The following is a 14,701-nucleotide window of genomic DNA, read 5'->3' as shown; positions in this document are numbered from 1 at the left end:
TTTGTATAACTTACCAGTAAAATCTCTTTCTCGCTCTTCCTTGGGGGACACAGCACCCACCCATTGTTTTGGTTGCCCTGACGGGTGTTTTGACTTGTTGGTGTTATTTTGGTTGATCCTTGCCTTTGTTTTAACTACTTGGGCACATAACTGGCAGTCTCTCTCTCCAGGCTGAGGGTATAGCTGCTGGAGGAGGGGCTTAACAGTCTTTCACTTAGTGTCACGCCTCCTATGGAGATGAGCTATACCCAAGGTTTCCTGTGTCCCCCAAGGAAGAGCGAGAAAGAGATTTTACTGGTAAGTTATACAAAAATCTCGTTTTTAGAACTCTGCGAAATGCTGTGCCCAAGGGAGGATGCATCCATGGTCATGTTCACAGAGACCAGACACCCCCTCCTTTAGATTTAGGGGGGATCCAGCCACCAGAGCCCCACAAATCACACTTTTAGTCATATATAGGCGGCATCAATTAGTAACACAGGTTTACATAAGACATACGCGTCCAACTCACCTTTTGTAATGCGGATCTCCCGAATGCTGTAGCCTTCCCTGAGCCGCACGGACACCACGCTAATAATGTCGGCGTGCACCTCTTTTTCGGCATGTTTCCTCCTGCGCGTGGCGAGGGCAGGGTTACTGCTGGCGGACACCAGGTGCTCGTTGAAGAGCTTGTGCTGAGAGCCTGAGAACAAGAAATGTGCATCACCATCCGCTGCAGAATCCGAAAGACTAAAACAGGACGGGCGTCTCTCACCACAGTAATACTCCGGATTCAGCGCCTCCCCCGTGCGCAGGAAGGAATAGAGCAAGAACGCCTTGTGATAAACGTTCATGTCCATCTGTCCGGATTCTACTTCGGGACAAGAAGAGAGGTAGGACCCCAAGGTGGCCATGGCTATGAACTTCATCAGCTCCACGTTAGGGATGTAGCCGAAGCTGCAGTCGTAGGAGTATACACCGCCAACCTGTAATAAGGGGGCACCTGCGTTAATTAAAGGGGTTTATACTAAACTGATCCGTACAGCTGGGTTCCAGTTCCTTCACTTCTCTATTACAGCTGCAGATCTTGGGTCTCAACATTTAGTGGGACGTGGGTTACGTGGCCGCTGCAGCCAATGAGAGACCGCATTCGAGATGTGTACCCTACGCGTCACGTGACCCAATGACATGACACATGGGGTGAATGTCACAGCTGCAGCCAGTCATTAGATGCAGGAGCCACGGAGACCCAAGATCTACAGTAGCGGCAGAGTAGCCAAAACCCAGTGGCGGGGATCAGGTAAGTAGGATTCCCTCTGCAGGTCAGGCAACTCTGGGGGGCCCCCAAGGGACAACAGAGAAGGGTCCCCCAATGATGACCCCTATGTGAGCAAGAGCCAAAAACAGCTCTGGCTTCGGAGGGCGTCCTGCACTGGGGCATCACACAGTCAGCGGGCAGCACGCAATGCTTCTCCTGCAGGGTTGGGACCAGTCAGTGGCCACTTACATTGGTGACTGGTAGGTCACTGTGCACCTATTACCTGGACGAAGGAGCAGGCAATGGTCCCGCTGCGCAGCTGATTCAGCAATGTCTCGCACACGGCGACATCTGGGACGCTGGTGACTCCGTCCGTGATCACGATTATTCCTACAGACGTAGTGGAGACTCATTTGCACCAGTCACATTGGTATCTATCAGTTCAGGGCGGTTTGAGAGGCGCACTTACCTGCACTGGAATTGGCTGGCAGCAGCTGTAAGGCGAGGATCCCCTGCCGTATCATACTGACCAATCCGATGTCAGCCGTGACCATGGACACGCCCATCTTTCTGCCCGGCTGCTGGTTTCCGTAAAGAGATAGGCAATCCTAATGAAAGAACCGAAGCTCAGCTACGGGGACATGGCGCCATCTCCGCAAGGGGCGGTCACGCGGTGGAATTTCCACCTGGATTACAATATCAGACAAATCTCATCCACGCAGAAACATGTGGAGCAGGTTTCACTCCGCGGGATCCAAAAAAGCGTTTCCCTTTAAGACCTAATACTTGTCAACGCTGAGGGTTTGGTACAATTGCACCCAGTGTAGACAATCTTCAAAGAGGTAAAACAAATTATTGCATGCACGGAGATAAGCAGCGCCCATACACACTGATTGCCACTTCTCTTCCCCCATGAAAATACCATTAGGCTCAGCAGTAAAGGGGGTCCTGACCGTTGCCCACCTGAGTGAAGGGACGGTACTGCTGCTGCAGCATCTCTGCGATCTTGTTCTCGAAGGCTCCCAGCTGCAGGCAGACGTGCTGGAGAAACGCCGGCAGCTTCTGCTCGTCCAGGCGGCAGCCCTGAACCAGCACCTGAGGTGGCGAGAGGGGCAGAGCGTTACAGGAGGAGCGGAAGGCGGCGGTGCAGACACGCCGGACGCCACTTACCTGGTGACTCTGCAGTCCGATGATGGAGGAATAGGCCTGAATGGTGACGAAGATCTCCGGCCGGAACACCAGGCCGGAGCCTGGGATACGGAACGGCTGGAGCAGCCCGAGGAGACAGCGGGACAGAGAGTGAAAGATCTCATCGAAAAGTATCTCCTCCGTGGAGTCGTCCTAGAGGCAGATAATCAAAGTCAACAGCGGTCTGATAATCCGGCACCCAATCCCATTAATGTCAAGAAGTCATCGTATCTGATAACCCGCACCCATCAGGTCCCATTAATGTCAATAATCCAGCGCCCGTCATGTCCTATTATTATCAATAATTCATCATATCTAATAATCCGGCGCCCATCATGTCCTATTACTATCAATAATTCATCATATCTGATAATCCAGCGCCCATCATGTCCTATTATTATCAATAATTCAGCATATCTGATAATACGGCGCCCATTAGGTGCTAATAACATCAATAATTCATCATATCTGATAATCCGGCGCCCATCAGTTTACATTAACATTAATAATTCAGCATATCTGATAATCCGGCACCCACCACAATCACCGTAGAAGGACTGAGGTCGAGCTCTATCACGAAGCGGTACTGCCGCGCCAGGAAGGTGACCAAGGTTGATGGCACTAAGTGGAGCGGGCTGGGGAGGACAGGATCATCGGGCTGCCAGCCGTGAGGTAAGACGCTCACCACCTCTATTTCACTGCCATGTAAACCCTAAAATACAAAGACCAATGCACAAGATCTCTGCTTGCTGTCAGTGCAGTTAGAAATCATCAGTGTGGGGCCCAGCGCAGGAGAAAGGTTTGTGCAGCTTCTGCGACTTTCTCACTGAGAATTGCCTTACCCTGACACAGTGAAACAAACCCTCAGCTACCACAAATCTTTCTATTCACTAAAAGCAAGCAGAGATCTTCAAAATGGCGAGGAACAGAAAGTGTATAAAAAACCTGCAGAACTTTTCATAAGGTATATTTGCATTTTCCAAGAAATAACAATGCTAGAGCAAGTGTCATGTCAAATGAGTTGTTCCTCTGTTATTCCTCCTCACAATGAATGAACGGACCGCGGACATCCCTCTGGTCCGCAGCACAAACTGTCAGTGTGCGGAGGAATAACAGAGGACGGACAAACTCTAGGAATGCTGTGTGACAACAAGCTTTGCAACAAGTCATGCTGGTTGTCAGAGGAGGATGACTACGACCTAAGGCGCACATTAACCCCGCACTTACCAACTCCGATTCAGGGACTGGAGAAATGGACTGGTGAAGGTTGCTGAGGAACCACGCCAGGCGGACGTTGCGAGAGATGCGGTAATCCTTCTTCATCAACAAGAAGACCTGTCCGGCCTCCTCCACCTGCAGGTCACATGACAAGGTAAAGAGGCGGGGCTACACAAAACCCATCCGTGAAAACTTACCTTAATCGGGATCTCTGATTATAAAACCCCTTTATGTTAGAGGAGAACCCAAGAAAAACAGCTGACCACAGCGTCTATGGATGCTGGGACCCTCAGCGACCCTGCAGCACCTCCGCAGGTGAAAGGCGGCATTACACAAATGTGAAGTCCATGGACTGGTCCTCTGGGGTGAGGGAAGCTCGGACGGTACCATCTACAGGTCTACTAAAGCAGGGACACACTTTATATACCACCTCATCCCAATATAAATCCCCCTCACGTACAGTAAGATATCTACAAATAAAAGAGGATTTCCTTCCATAGGGGCAGTATTATAGTAGTTATATTCTTGTACATAGGAGGCAGTATTATAGTAGTTATATTCTTGTACATAGGAGCAGTATTATAGTAGTTATATTCTTGTACATAGGGGGCAGTATTATAGTAGTTATATTCTTGTACATAGGAGCAGTATTATAGTAGTTATATTCTTGTACATAGGAGCAGTATTATAGTAGTTATATTCTTGTACATAGGAGCAGTATTATAGTAGTTATATTCTTGTACATAGGAGCAGTATTATAGTAGTTATATTCTTGTACATAGGGGGCAGTATTATAGTAGTTATTTTCTTGTACATAGGAGCAGTATTATAGTAGTTATATTCCTGTACATAGGAGCAGTATTATAGTAGTTATATTCCTATACATAGGAGCAGTATTATAGTAGTTATATTCTTGTACATAGAAGGCAGTATTATAGTAGTTATATTCTTGTACATAGGAGCAGTATTATAGTAGTTATATATTCTTGTACATAGGAGGCAGTATTATAGTAGTTATATTCTTGTACATAGGAGCAGTATTATAGTAGTTATATTCTTGTACATAGGAGCAGTATTATAGTAGTTATATTCTTGTACATAGGAGCAGTATTATAGTAGTTATATTCTTGTACATAGTAGGCAGTATTATAGTAGTTATATTCTTGTACATAGGAGCAGTATTATAGTAGTTATATTCTTGTACACAGGAGCAGTATTATAGTAGTTATATTCTTGTACATAGGAGCAGTATTATAGTAGTTATATTCTTGTACATAGGAGCAGTATTATAGTAGTTATATTCTTGTATATAGGAGCAGTATTATAGTAGTTATATTCTTGTACATAGGAGCAGTATTATAGTAGTTATATTCTTGTACATAGGAGGCAGTATTATAGTAGTTATATTCTTGTACATAGGAGCAGTGTTATAGTAGTTATATTCTTGTACATAGGAGGCAGTATTATAGTAGTTATATTCTTGTACATAGGAGCAGTATTATAGTAGTTATATTCTTGTACATAGGAGGCAGTATTATAGTAGTTATAGTCTTGTACATAGGAGCAGTATTATAGTAGTTATATTCTTGTACATAGGAGCAGTATTATAGTAGTTATATTCTTGTACATAGGAGCAGTATTATAGTAGTTATATTCTTGTACATAGGAGCAGTATTATAGTAGTTATATTCTTGTACATAGGAGCAGTATTATAGTAGTTATATTCTTGTACATAGGAGCAGTATTATAGTAGTTATATTCTTGTACATAGGGGCAGTAATATAGTAGTTATATTCTTGTACATAGGAGCAGTATTATAGTAGTTATATTCTTGTACATAGGAGGCAGTATTATAGTAGTTATATTCTTGTATATAGGAGGCAGTATTATAGTAGTTATATTCTTGTACATAGGAGCAGTATTATAGTAGATATATTCTTGTACATAGGAAGCAGTATTATAGTAGTTATATTCTTGTACATAGGAGCAGTATTATAGTAGTTATATTCTTGTACATAGGAGGCAGTAATATAGTAGGTATATTCTTGTACATAGGAGGCAGTATTATAGTAGTTATATTCTTCTACATAGGAGCAGTATTATAGTAGTTATATTCTTTGTCAATTGTCTTTTTATTGAAAAGCATATCAAAAGAGATGTTTACATACCTTGATGCACAAATCAGAGTTATTACAGACAAGTCTAGAGCGTACTTTGACAGTATAGTGCATAGTATACATATGACATATATAAAGTGCATGTCTTCAGAGCAAGGTCATCTAGAACCAACTAATTGACATTTGGTGTGTGACCTGATGTAGGTAGGTCAAACAAACATATAAAAAGGGGGGGGAGGATGGGGGATGGGGGATGGGGGATGGGTGTCCTTAGAACTGGACAGATACGGTCTGAAGCTGTTAAGATAACCTTTGATGATTCCAAAGGGAGAAAGAAGGTTTAGCACCCTCCATTCTCACTAATGTGTCGTTCCTGTCTGGGGGGACATTTTCAAAGTTGTTTGTCTGTTGAAAATTGTTTAAGATGTTGGTGTACCATTCGCATATCTATATGTAATCCATGGGGCCCATAGCTTTTTGTGCTTCTCATGTGCCCTAAGTTCCCAGCCCGCTAGCTCTTCCATACGATGAACGTGATCTAGTTTGCTTAACCACTGAGAGGTGGTGGGGGGTTCTTTACTCAGCCACTTTTGGGGGATAAGTAGACGGGCAGCTTGAATCAAGTGTATAACAAGTTTGTTCCTTGATGGCGATAGTTCTTTTGTTGGAAGCCATAAAAGAACCAACTCTGGGGTTAATGTCAGGTTAGTGTTTAGAATTTCATTAATGGTCCGAGAGACGTCATCCCAGTATCCTCTTATTTTAGAACAGGACCAAAAAATGTGTAGAAGAGTGCCACTCTCCTCCCCACACCTCCAACACCTGTCATGATCACTCAGACCACTAAGAAATAGTTGTTTGGGGGTGAGGTACCACTGTGTGAGGACCTTATATGAGTGCTCTTGGATCTTCACACAGCGGGAGAAGCCATGCGAGTGTGCGTGCATACGGAGAGTATCTGTCTCCGAAAAGGTAACCTTAAGGTCATTAGCCCAAGTGTGGACATATTGTGGAGTAGTGCGACGTTGTGGTGAGATCAAGGCCAAATATATAGTGGATATCAATTTGCGTTGAGGGGAAGGGGGGGTTGCTAATTTTTCAAACCATGTCGGGGTCATTACACATGACTTCTGAGTAGTTAGTTGTTTCCCAGCAGATTTTATAGTTATTAGGTCTAGAAAGTTAAATGTACTCCAGGCTAAGCTAAGGGGATGTTGATCCGGTAAAGTGCCGTTTACCTTTCCTATAAAGTCAGCTGTGGAGAAATCTCTTAATCTGTGCCAAATCTGCGAGACCTGAGATCCTGGAGGCTGAATATAGTAGTTATATTCTTGTACATAGGAGCAGTATTATAGTAGTTATATTCTTGTACATAGGAGGCAGTATTATAGTAGTTATATTCTTGTACATAGGAGCAGTATTATAGTAGTTATATTCTTGTACATAGGAGCAGTATTATAGTAGTTATATTCTTGTACATAGGAGCAGTATTATAGTAGTTATATTCTTGTATATAGGAGCAGTATTATAGTAGTTATATTCTTGTACATAGGAGGCAGTATTATAATAGTTCTATTCTTGTACATAGGGGGCAGTATTATAGTAGTTATATTCTTGTAGATAGGAGCAGTATTATAGTAGTTATATTCTTGTACATAGGAGCAGTATTATAGTAGTTATATTCTTGTACATAGGAGCAGTATTATAGTAGTTATATTCTTGTACATAGGAGCAGTATTATAGTAGTTATATTCTTGTACATAGGAGCAGTATTATAGTAGTTATATTCTTGTACATAGGAGCAGTATTATAGTAGTTATATTCTTGTATATAGGAGCAGTATTATAGTAGTTATATTCTTGTACATAGGAGGCAGTATTATAATAGTTCTATTCTTGTACATAGGGGGCAGTATTATAGTAGTTATATTCTTGTAGATAGGAGCAGTATTATAGTAGTTATATTCTTGTACATAGGAGCAGTATTATAGTAGTTATATTCTTGTACATAGGAGCAGTATTATAGTAGTTATATTCTTGTACATAGAAGCAGTATTATAGTAGTTATATTCTTGTACATAGGAGCAGTATTATAGTAGTTATATTCTTATACATAGGAGCAGTATTATAGTAGTTATATTCTTGTACATAGGAGCAGTATTATAGTAGTTATATTCTTGTACATAGGAGCAGTATTATAGTAGTTATATTCTTGTACATAGGAGCAGTATTATAGTAGTTATATTCTTGTACATAGGAGCAGTATTATAGTAGATATATTCTTGTACATAGGAGCAGTATTATAGTAGTTATATTCTTGTACATAGGAGCAGTATTATAGTAGTTATATTCTTGTATATAGGAGGCAGTATTATAGTAGTTATATTCTTGTACATAGGAGCAGTATTATAGTAGTTATATTCTTGTACATAGGAGCAGTATTATAGAAGTTATATTCTTGTACATAGGAGCAGTATTATAGTAGTTATATTCTTGTACATAGGAGCAGTATTATAATAGTTATATTCTTGTACATAGGAGCAGTATTATAGTAGTTATATTCTTGTATATAGGAGCAGTATTATAGTAGTTATATTCTTGTACATAGGAGGCAGTATTATAGTAGTTCTATTCTTGTACATAGGGGCAGTATTATAGTAGTTATATTCTTGTACATAGGAGGTAGTATTATAGTAGTTATATTCTTGTACATAGGAGCAGTATTATAGTAGTTATATTCTTGTACACAGGAGCAGTATTATAGTAGTTATATTCTTGTACATAGGAGCAGTATTATAGAAGTTATATTCTTGTACATAGGAGCAGTATTATAGTAGTTATATTCCTGTACATAGGAGCAGTATTATATTAGTTATATTCTTGTACATAGGAGGCAGTATTATAGTAGTTATATTCTTGTACATAGGAGCAGTATTATAATAGTTATATTCTTGTACATAGGAGCAGTATTATAGTAGTTATATTCTTGTATATAGGAGCAGTATTATAGTAGTTATATTCTTGTACATAGGAGGCAGTATTATAGTAGTTCTATTCTTGTACATAGGGGCAGTATTATAGTAGTTCTATTCTTAACCATATTTCTTTTTATTGAGGTAAGAAAACAAGGCCACACGCCCACACAAGACATCAGTATCATAACATTAAAAGTTACAATAGTTATCCAGCATACAAGTCATGTGTAGACAATACTAGCGATTATCATCATCATCACCATAAAACAAACATCAAAAGGAGGAAAAAAGGGGGGGAAGGGGAGACAATGGGTTAGGTGGGGGAGGGGGCAGAAAAGTGAGGGAATCCTGCTCTATCATGTGAAATTCCTGTGTGATTTCCACGGGGACCATAGCTTTAGGAAACAATGGCGAGAGTTTGTTTCCCAATGCGCCAATTCCTCAAAGCGGTAGATATGATCTACCTTGTCCGTCCACATATCTAGATTTGGAGGGGAATCAGATTTCCACAAAAGGGGTACTAGTAATCTCGCTGCTGTGATCAGCATTGTAGGGAGGTTATTCTTAGCAGGGGTTATCGTGCTATTAGGGCACCACAGTAGGATAAGTTTGGCATCTAATACGACTTTGGTTTTGCAAACACTATTAATCATTGATTCTATCAATTTCCAAAACGGTTGGATCTTATGGCAGAACCACCAGATATGTGATAGTGAACCGGTTTCTATGCCACACCTCCAGCACACCTCAGGTACCTCAGGATTAAGTTTGTGCAAGAATTCAGGAGTTTTGTACCATCTACTTAGTAGCTTAAAAGAATTTTCCTGAATTCTTACACAGCGACTGAAGCCATGAGAGTGGGCTAAAACAAAGGCCCTCTCTGGTTCCGTCAAGGTCATAGAAAGCTCTCGCTCCCATGAAGTCACATAACCGAGCTCTGGAGGTAAAGAGGAAAGCAATTCTTTATACATCTGGGATAATGGCCTAAGAGGAGGCCTAGGGGCCAAGACTTTCTTTTCAAGCCAGGAAGGGGAGCTATTACTGGCAAAGTTCCCTATGCATAACTTAGTATCTCTCTTAAAGTCTGCTAAGTGGAAAAAAGGAGCTGACTTGATTTCGGGGCGATCCATTATTAAATCCCATTGCAAACTACCGTCTGGGAGAAGGACATCCCGCAGGGACAAGCCAGCGAGCCTAGACCAAATCCCGGAGGGGTTTGACACAGAAGGATGAATATAGCTCTGTAACAATTTAAGAGGCATACAGGGGTTAGGGAAGTTAAACTGCTGGGATTTGACCATTTTAGACCATTCTACTAGCATTCCTTTCCAAACCGGGGAAGAGGCGTAATGATTGGCTGAAAAGGGCCTAACACCCCATAGAGTAAGCTGATCCTGATTGGTGAGTAGTACAGATTCGAGCCGTGAGCAAAGAGAGTTAGATTTGTGGGACAGGGTAGATACACATCTACATAACTGAACAGCAGTGTAATATGACTTTACATCAGGCATCCCAAAGCCTCCAAACTTCTTGTCCCTTGTAAGGACAGAGTAGGCAATGCGTGGAGACTTACCATTCCAGAGGAAGCGCGTGAACACTCGGCGGACTTCTGAGAAGTATGAGTTTGGCTGCCATATAGGTATGGCTTGCAGCAAATAAAGAAATTTGGGGAGAATGAAAGTTTTCAGATAGTTTTTCCTCCCTATCCACGAAACAAAAGGGAGTTTCAGATTCTGTAAGTGAGTGCGGACCTCTTGCAGGAGTGGAGCATAGTTAAGAGAGGCTAGGTCTTAAATATTGGCCGAAACACGTGTTCCTAAAAATGTAATGTCTCTGGAGGCCCAGGTAAATGGGGTGGTACGTTTTAGACTGTTGACTACAGATTGGGGACATGAAATATTAAGTGCCATGGATTTCCCATAATTTATTTTAAAATTGGATACAAATCCAAAATCCTCAAAAGTATTCAACAACTTGGGCAATGCCTCCGCAGGGTTGGAGGTCATGACTAAAAGGTCATCCGCGAATGCTGCAGTAACATGGGTTTGCGAGCCAATCTGAAGGCCTTTGATAGCAGGATCTGACCTAATTTTACACAGAAGGGTTTCCATGACCAGTACAAACAGCGCCGGGGAGAGGGGGCACCCCTGTCTTGTCCCATTGGTGATGCGAAATGGTGGGGACAATGCTCCATTGACTTTGACCATGGCAGAGGGGGCCGAATAAAGGGTGTTAACAGCACTAATAAACTGGTCCGGGAGGCCAAACTTCGACAGGGTCCGCGACATAAAGAGCCAGCTGACCCTGTCGAAGGCTTTTTCCGCATCTGTGCTCACTAGGACTAAAGGCCTAGAGGATCTCTTAGCCCAATTCACAAGATGTAGAAGCCGCACCGTATTCTCCGACCCCTGTCTGCCATGGACAAAACCTACTTGTTCTTCATGCACAATGTCAGGGAGAACATCCTGAAGCCTGGTAGCCAGAATTTTCGCCCACCACTTCACATCATTATTGAGTAAAGATATTGGCCTATAATTACTGCAGCATGTTGGATCTTTGTTTTCCTTATGGAGAACAGTAATGTGCGCCAATAAGGAATGAGGAGCAAGAGAACCCCCTGTCAGAAGGTAGTTGCACAAGTTCCTGAAACGTGGGATTAACACATCCTGAAAGGATTTATAGTATGCAATGGAAAATCCATCCGGTCCGGGGCTTTTACCTGATGGGATAGACATAAGGACCTTGCGCACCTCCGAGTCTGAAATAGGCTTAGTCAGGAGGGAAGTTTTTAATGGGGATACAGAGGGAAGATCCAGAGACTGCAAGAATTTGTCAGTAGCCTCGGATAAATCTCCAGGGGTAGTCCCATTAGGGGGTGGCAAATTATATAAGGCCTCATAGAAGGCACAAAATGCTTTAGCAACATCTGGAGTGGACTTATGTATTTTGCCCTTGGAGTCTTTAATAGAGGAAACAAAGGAGTCAGAAAACTGCTTCTTGGCAATTGCCGACATCAGTCTGTTTCCTCTATCCCCATGAGCATAGGCCTTGAATCGGGAACGGAGGACCAGCTTTGCTGAGGTGACATTCAATAAATTTTTTAGTTTTGTTCTGGCTTCAGTTAGTTCTGCTAGGGTGTTTATAGCCCGAGATTCCTTATGGGAGGATTCTAAACGGGTTATGTTCGCCAATAAGGCGTCCAGGGCTAGTGTCCTTTGTTTTTTCAAAAAAGCTCCCAAAGCTATAAGCTCCCCCCTGAGGACCACCTTATGGGATTCCCATAATATAGAAGGAGAAGGAGGCGACTCTGGGGTATCATTAAGCGTGAAAAATTCAGATATTGAGGCCTTAATTTTATCTGCATGTCTGGGGTCTAGAATCAGGGTATCATTGAGACGCCACAAGCGCTCCTTTCTCTGTGGTCCAAACAGGGAAAAATTAACAATGACAGGGGCATGGTCGGACAATGTTATATTACCTATCCGGGCTCCAGAGACATTACGCACGTAAGAACTCGACAGGAAAATGTAATCCAATCTGTGGAAAGACAGTTTAGCATGTGAATAAAAAGTATAATCTCGGCCATTGGGGTTTAGGGCCCGCCAGACATCTAATACTTTAAGTTTCCTCAGGGAAATTTTTAATCTTCTCAGGAGCCTGTAAGATACTGAAGGTCTGCCCGCCGAGGTGTCCACCGCTGGCTCCAGGGCAACATTGAAGTCTCCCCCCAAAACTAGTAAGCCCTCAGAGAAGGAGGACAATGCATTAAGGGTCTGAACGAGCCATGGTACTTGGCCTTTATTGGGAGCGTATAAGTTAGCTAAGGTCACTGGAGATTCGCCCAGTGAACCCTTTACAAAGATGTACCTGCCCTCTGGGTCTGCTGAGATAGCTGAGTGCTTAAAGGGGAGGCATTTATGCACAGCTATACTAACCCCTCTACTGGCGGAATCATGAGTACTGTGAAACCACTGGACAAATTTCTTGGGGGGAAGTTTAGGAACTTTGCCTGTTCTAAAATGGGTCTCTTGCAAAAAGGCCACAGAGACCTTATCTTTCAGAAGGAGAGATAGAGTTTGAGACCTTTTACATGGCTCGTTCAGCCCGTGCGCGTTTAGTGAGGCGACTATTATAGAAGACATTTCTGCATACATTCAGGTGAGTAAATGCATAATACATCCATGGAAGTATGGAAGAGCATACAGATGATATGAGCAGGAGAAGGGAAGGAAGGTAAGGGAAGTACAAAAGAACAAAAAATGAGTAAGAGAACATTAAACATGTCAAGTTGACAAGTGAGTAACTCAGACAAGACACCCGTCCGAGGAGGGGTTGGTACTCTACCTATCACCAGCCAAGACAGGATTGGACTGGCGAGGGGGCAAGTAAAGCACCTGTGGTCTAAACAAAAGAGACCAAAAACAGAAAAAGTGTCCAGCATCTTAATCCGTCCGGTCATCACCCTGCAATGAGGAACGAAGTGTAATGTTCTAGAGGTAGCATCCTTTAGCGACAGAGACACGGTGCAAAAACATTCAAATATGACACAACATTAAGCCCAAATAAAAGGTAGGCCATAAAAATAAAACCGTAAAAACGCTGAAAACATAGAAAATGTAAAGAGGCTAAGTCTGCCTTTAGAACCTGTATATCGTAGAGGTGAGCAACAGTCATCTCCAATTCTGGGGAGGTAGAAATATCAGCAAGGAATGCTTGTAGTACTTCTAATCAGGTGGGATCTCTGTCAATCCTGCTGCGGCCCGAGCGATCCGACTTGCCTGTAGACGCCGTCTGCCATGCGGATACGCGAGGTGGTGTGGGAAGAGCGCCATCTTGGTCAGCTGGCAGCCATGAGGGAATTTCCACCGGAGGAACGTCCAGAGACCGCCAGACAGAATCCAGGTCTGCAGGTGAACGCACGGTGAGTAGCTTGCCATTTCTGGAAATTGCCAACCCAAAGGGGTATAGCCAGCGGAATGGGGTCGAGGTTTTCCTTAGGATTTCCAGGAGAGGTCTGAGGAGACGTCTTTTGGTCAGAGTGGATGGCGCAATGTCCTGAAACATCTGAATCGGGGTATTTTCATACTCCAACACTTCCATCTCTCGTTGCCTTTTTAGGAGGGCCGCGGTATCTACATAGCTCAGTAGGCCGCAAATTACGTCACGTGGTGGCTCTTGTGGTTTAGGCCTAGGGCGCAGCGCCCTGTGTATGCGCTCCACCACGATCCCCTCCGCTCTGTCTGGCCCAAGCATTTTGGAGAACAGCTCACGCGCCACAGTCGGTAAGGCCTCCGTCGCAATCGACTCAGGTAGGCCGCGTATGCGTATGTTGCGCCGGCGACTCCGGTTCTCCTGGTCTTCTAGTTTCAGGAAGGCCTCATTCAGTAGAGCTTTGTGGGATGCCAATACTTCTGATGCTTTGCCTTGATAGGCTATAATGGCGTCCTGCGTACCCTCTAGCGTGACCACTCTCTGGCCTAGGTGCTTCATATCGTCTTTGATGTCCGCCAGATCTTGTTTAAGAGGTGTAAGGGCCGATTCAAGGACCCGGCGAAGGGTCCGCTCTGATAAAGGCGGATCTCTGGGCCTCCTGTCTGAAACATCAGAGCCGCTACCCGCATCAGATAGCTCTCCTGCGTCAGAGTCCTGGGCAATAGACGCCGCCATATTGGCGCCTTTCTGCGCGGCAGCTCTCGGTGCTTTTCGTAGGAACTTCTCCATCTCAGGCTGTCTGGAGCGCAGTGGGGTAGACTCTGAGCTTCCTCTGTTCTTTTCTTTGCCAGGTTTCCCCATAATCAGGTAAAATATAGGCTTTTATAGGGTAAATGAGCCGGAATGCTGGAGGAGCTCAAGCGTGTGCGGCCATTCAGCAGCGTGGCTCGGCTCCGCCCCCCTATAGTAGTTATATTCTTGTACATAGGAGCAGTATTATAGTAGTTATAGTCTTGTACATAGGAGGCAGTATTA

The 14,701-nt window shown here is 43.5% G+C and overlaps 1 protein-coding gene across 7 annotated transcripts in view; it reads right to left on the bottom strand.

The window, feature by feature from the left end:
• The window catches only part of SZT2 (SZT2 subunit of KICSTOR complex), a 112,931-nt gene that overhangs the window by 84,102 nt on the left and 14,128 nt on the right, over window positions 1-14,701 (bottom strand). For all 7 annotated transcript variants that reach the window (XM_040407806.1, XM_040407807.1, XM_040407811.1 and 4 more), the window contains exons 2-9: window positions 3,653-3,778; window positions 2,964-3,137; window positions 2,408-2,578; window positions 2,201-2,332; window positions 1,707-1,845; window positions 1,521-1,627; window positions 755-965; window positions 512-682 (exon numbers count right to left, since the gene is read on the bottom strand). In XM_040407806.1, coding sequence (XP_040263740.1) covers window positions 512-682; window positions 755-965; window positions 1,521-1,627; window positions 1,707-1,845; window positions 2,201-2,332; window positions 2,408-2,578; window positions 2,964-3,137; window positions 3,653-3,778 — 1,231 coding nt within the window. The remainder of the gene's footprint in view (window positions 1-511; window positions 683-754; window positions 966-1,520; window positions 1,628-1,706; window positions 1,846-2,200; window positions 2,333-2,407; window positions 2,579-2,963; window positions 3,138-3,652; window positions 3,779-14,701) is intronic.

This window comes from Bufo bufo, chromosome 9 (genome assembly GCF_905171765.1).
Source record: "Bufo bufo chromosome 9, aBufBuf1.1, whole genome shotgun sequence".
NCBI lineage: Eukaryota > Metazoa > Chordata > Amphibia > Anura > Bufonidae > Bufo > Bufo bufo.
This window is presented reverse-complemented; position numbering and strand designations above follow the sequence as displayed.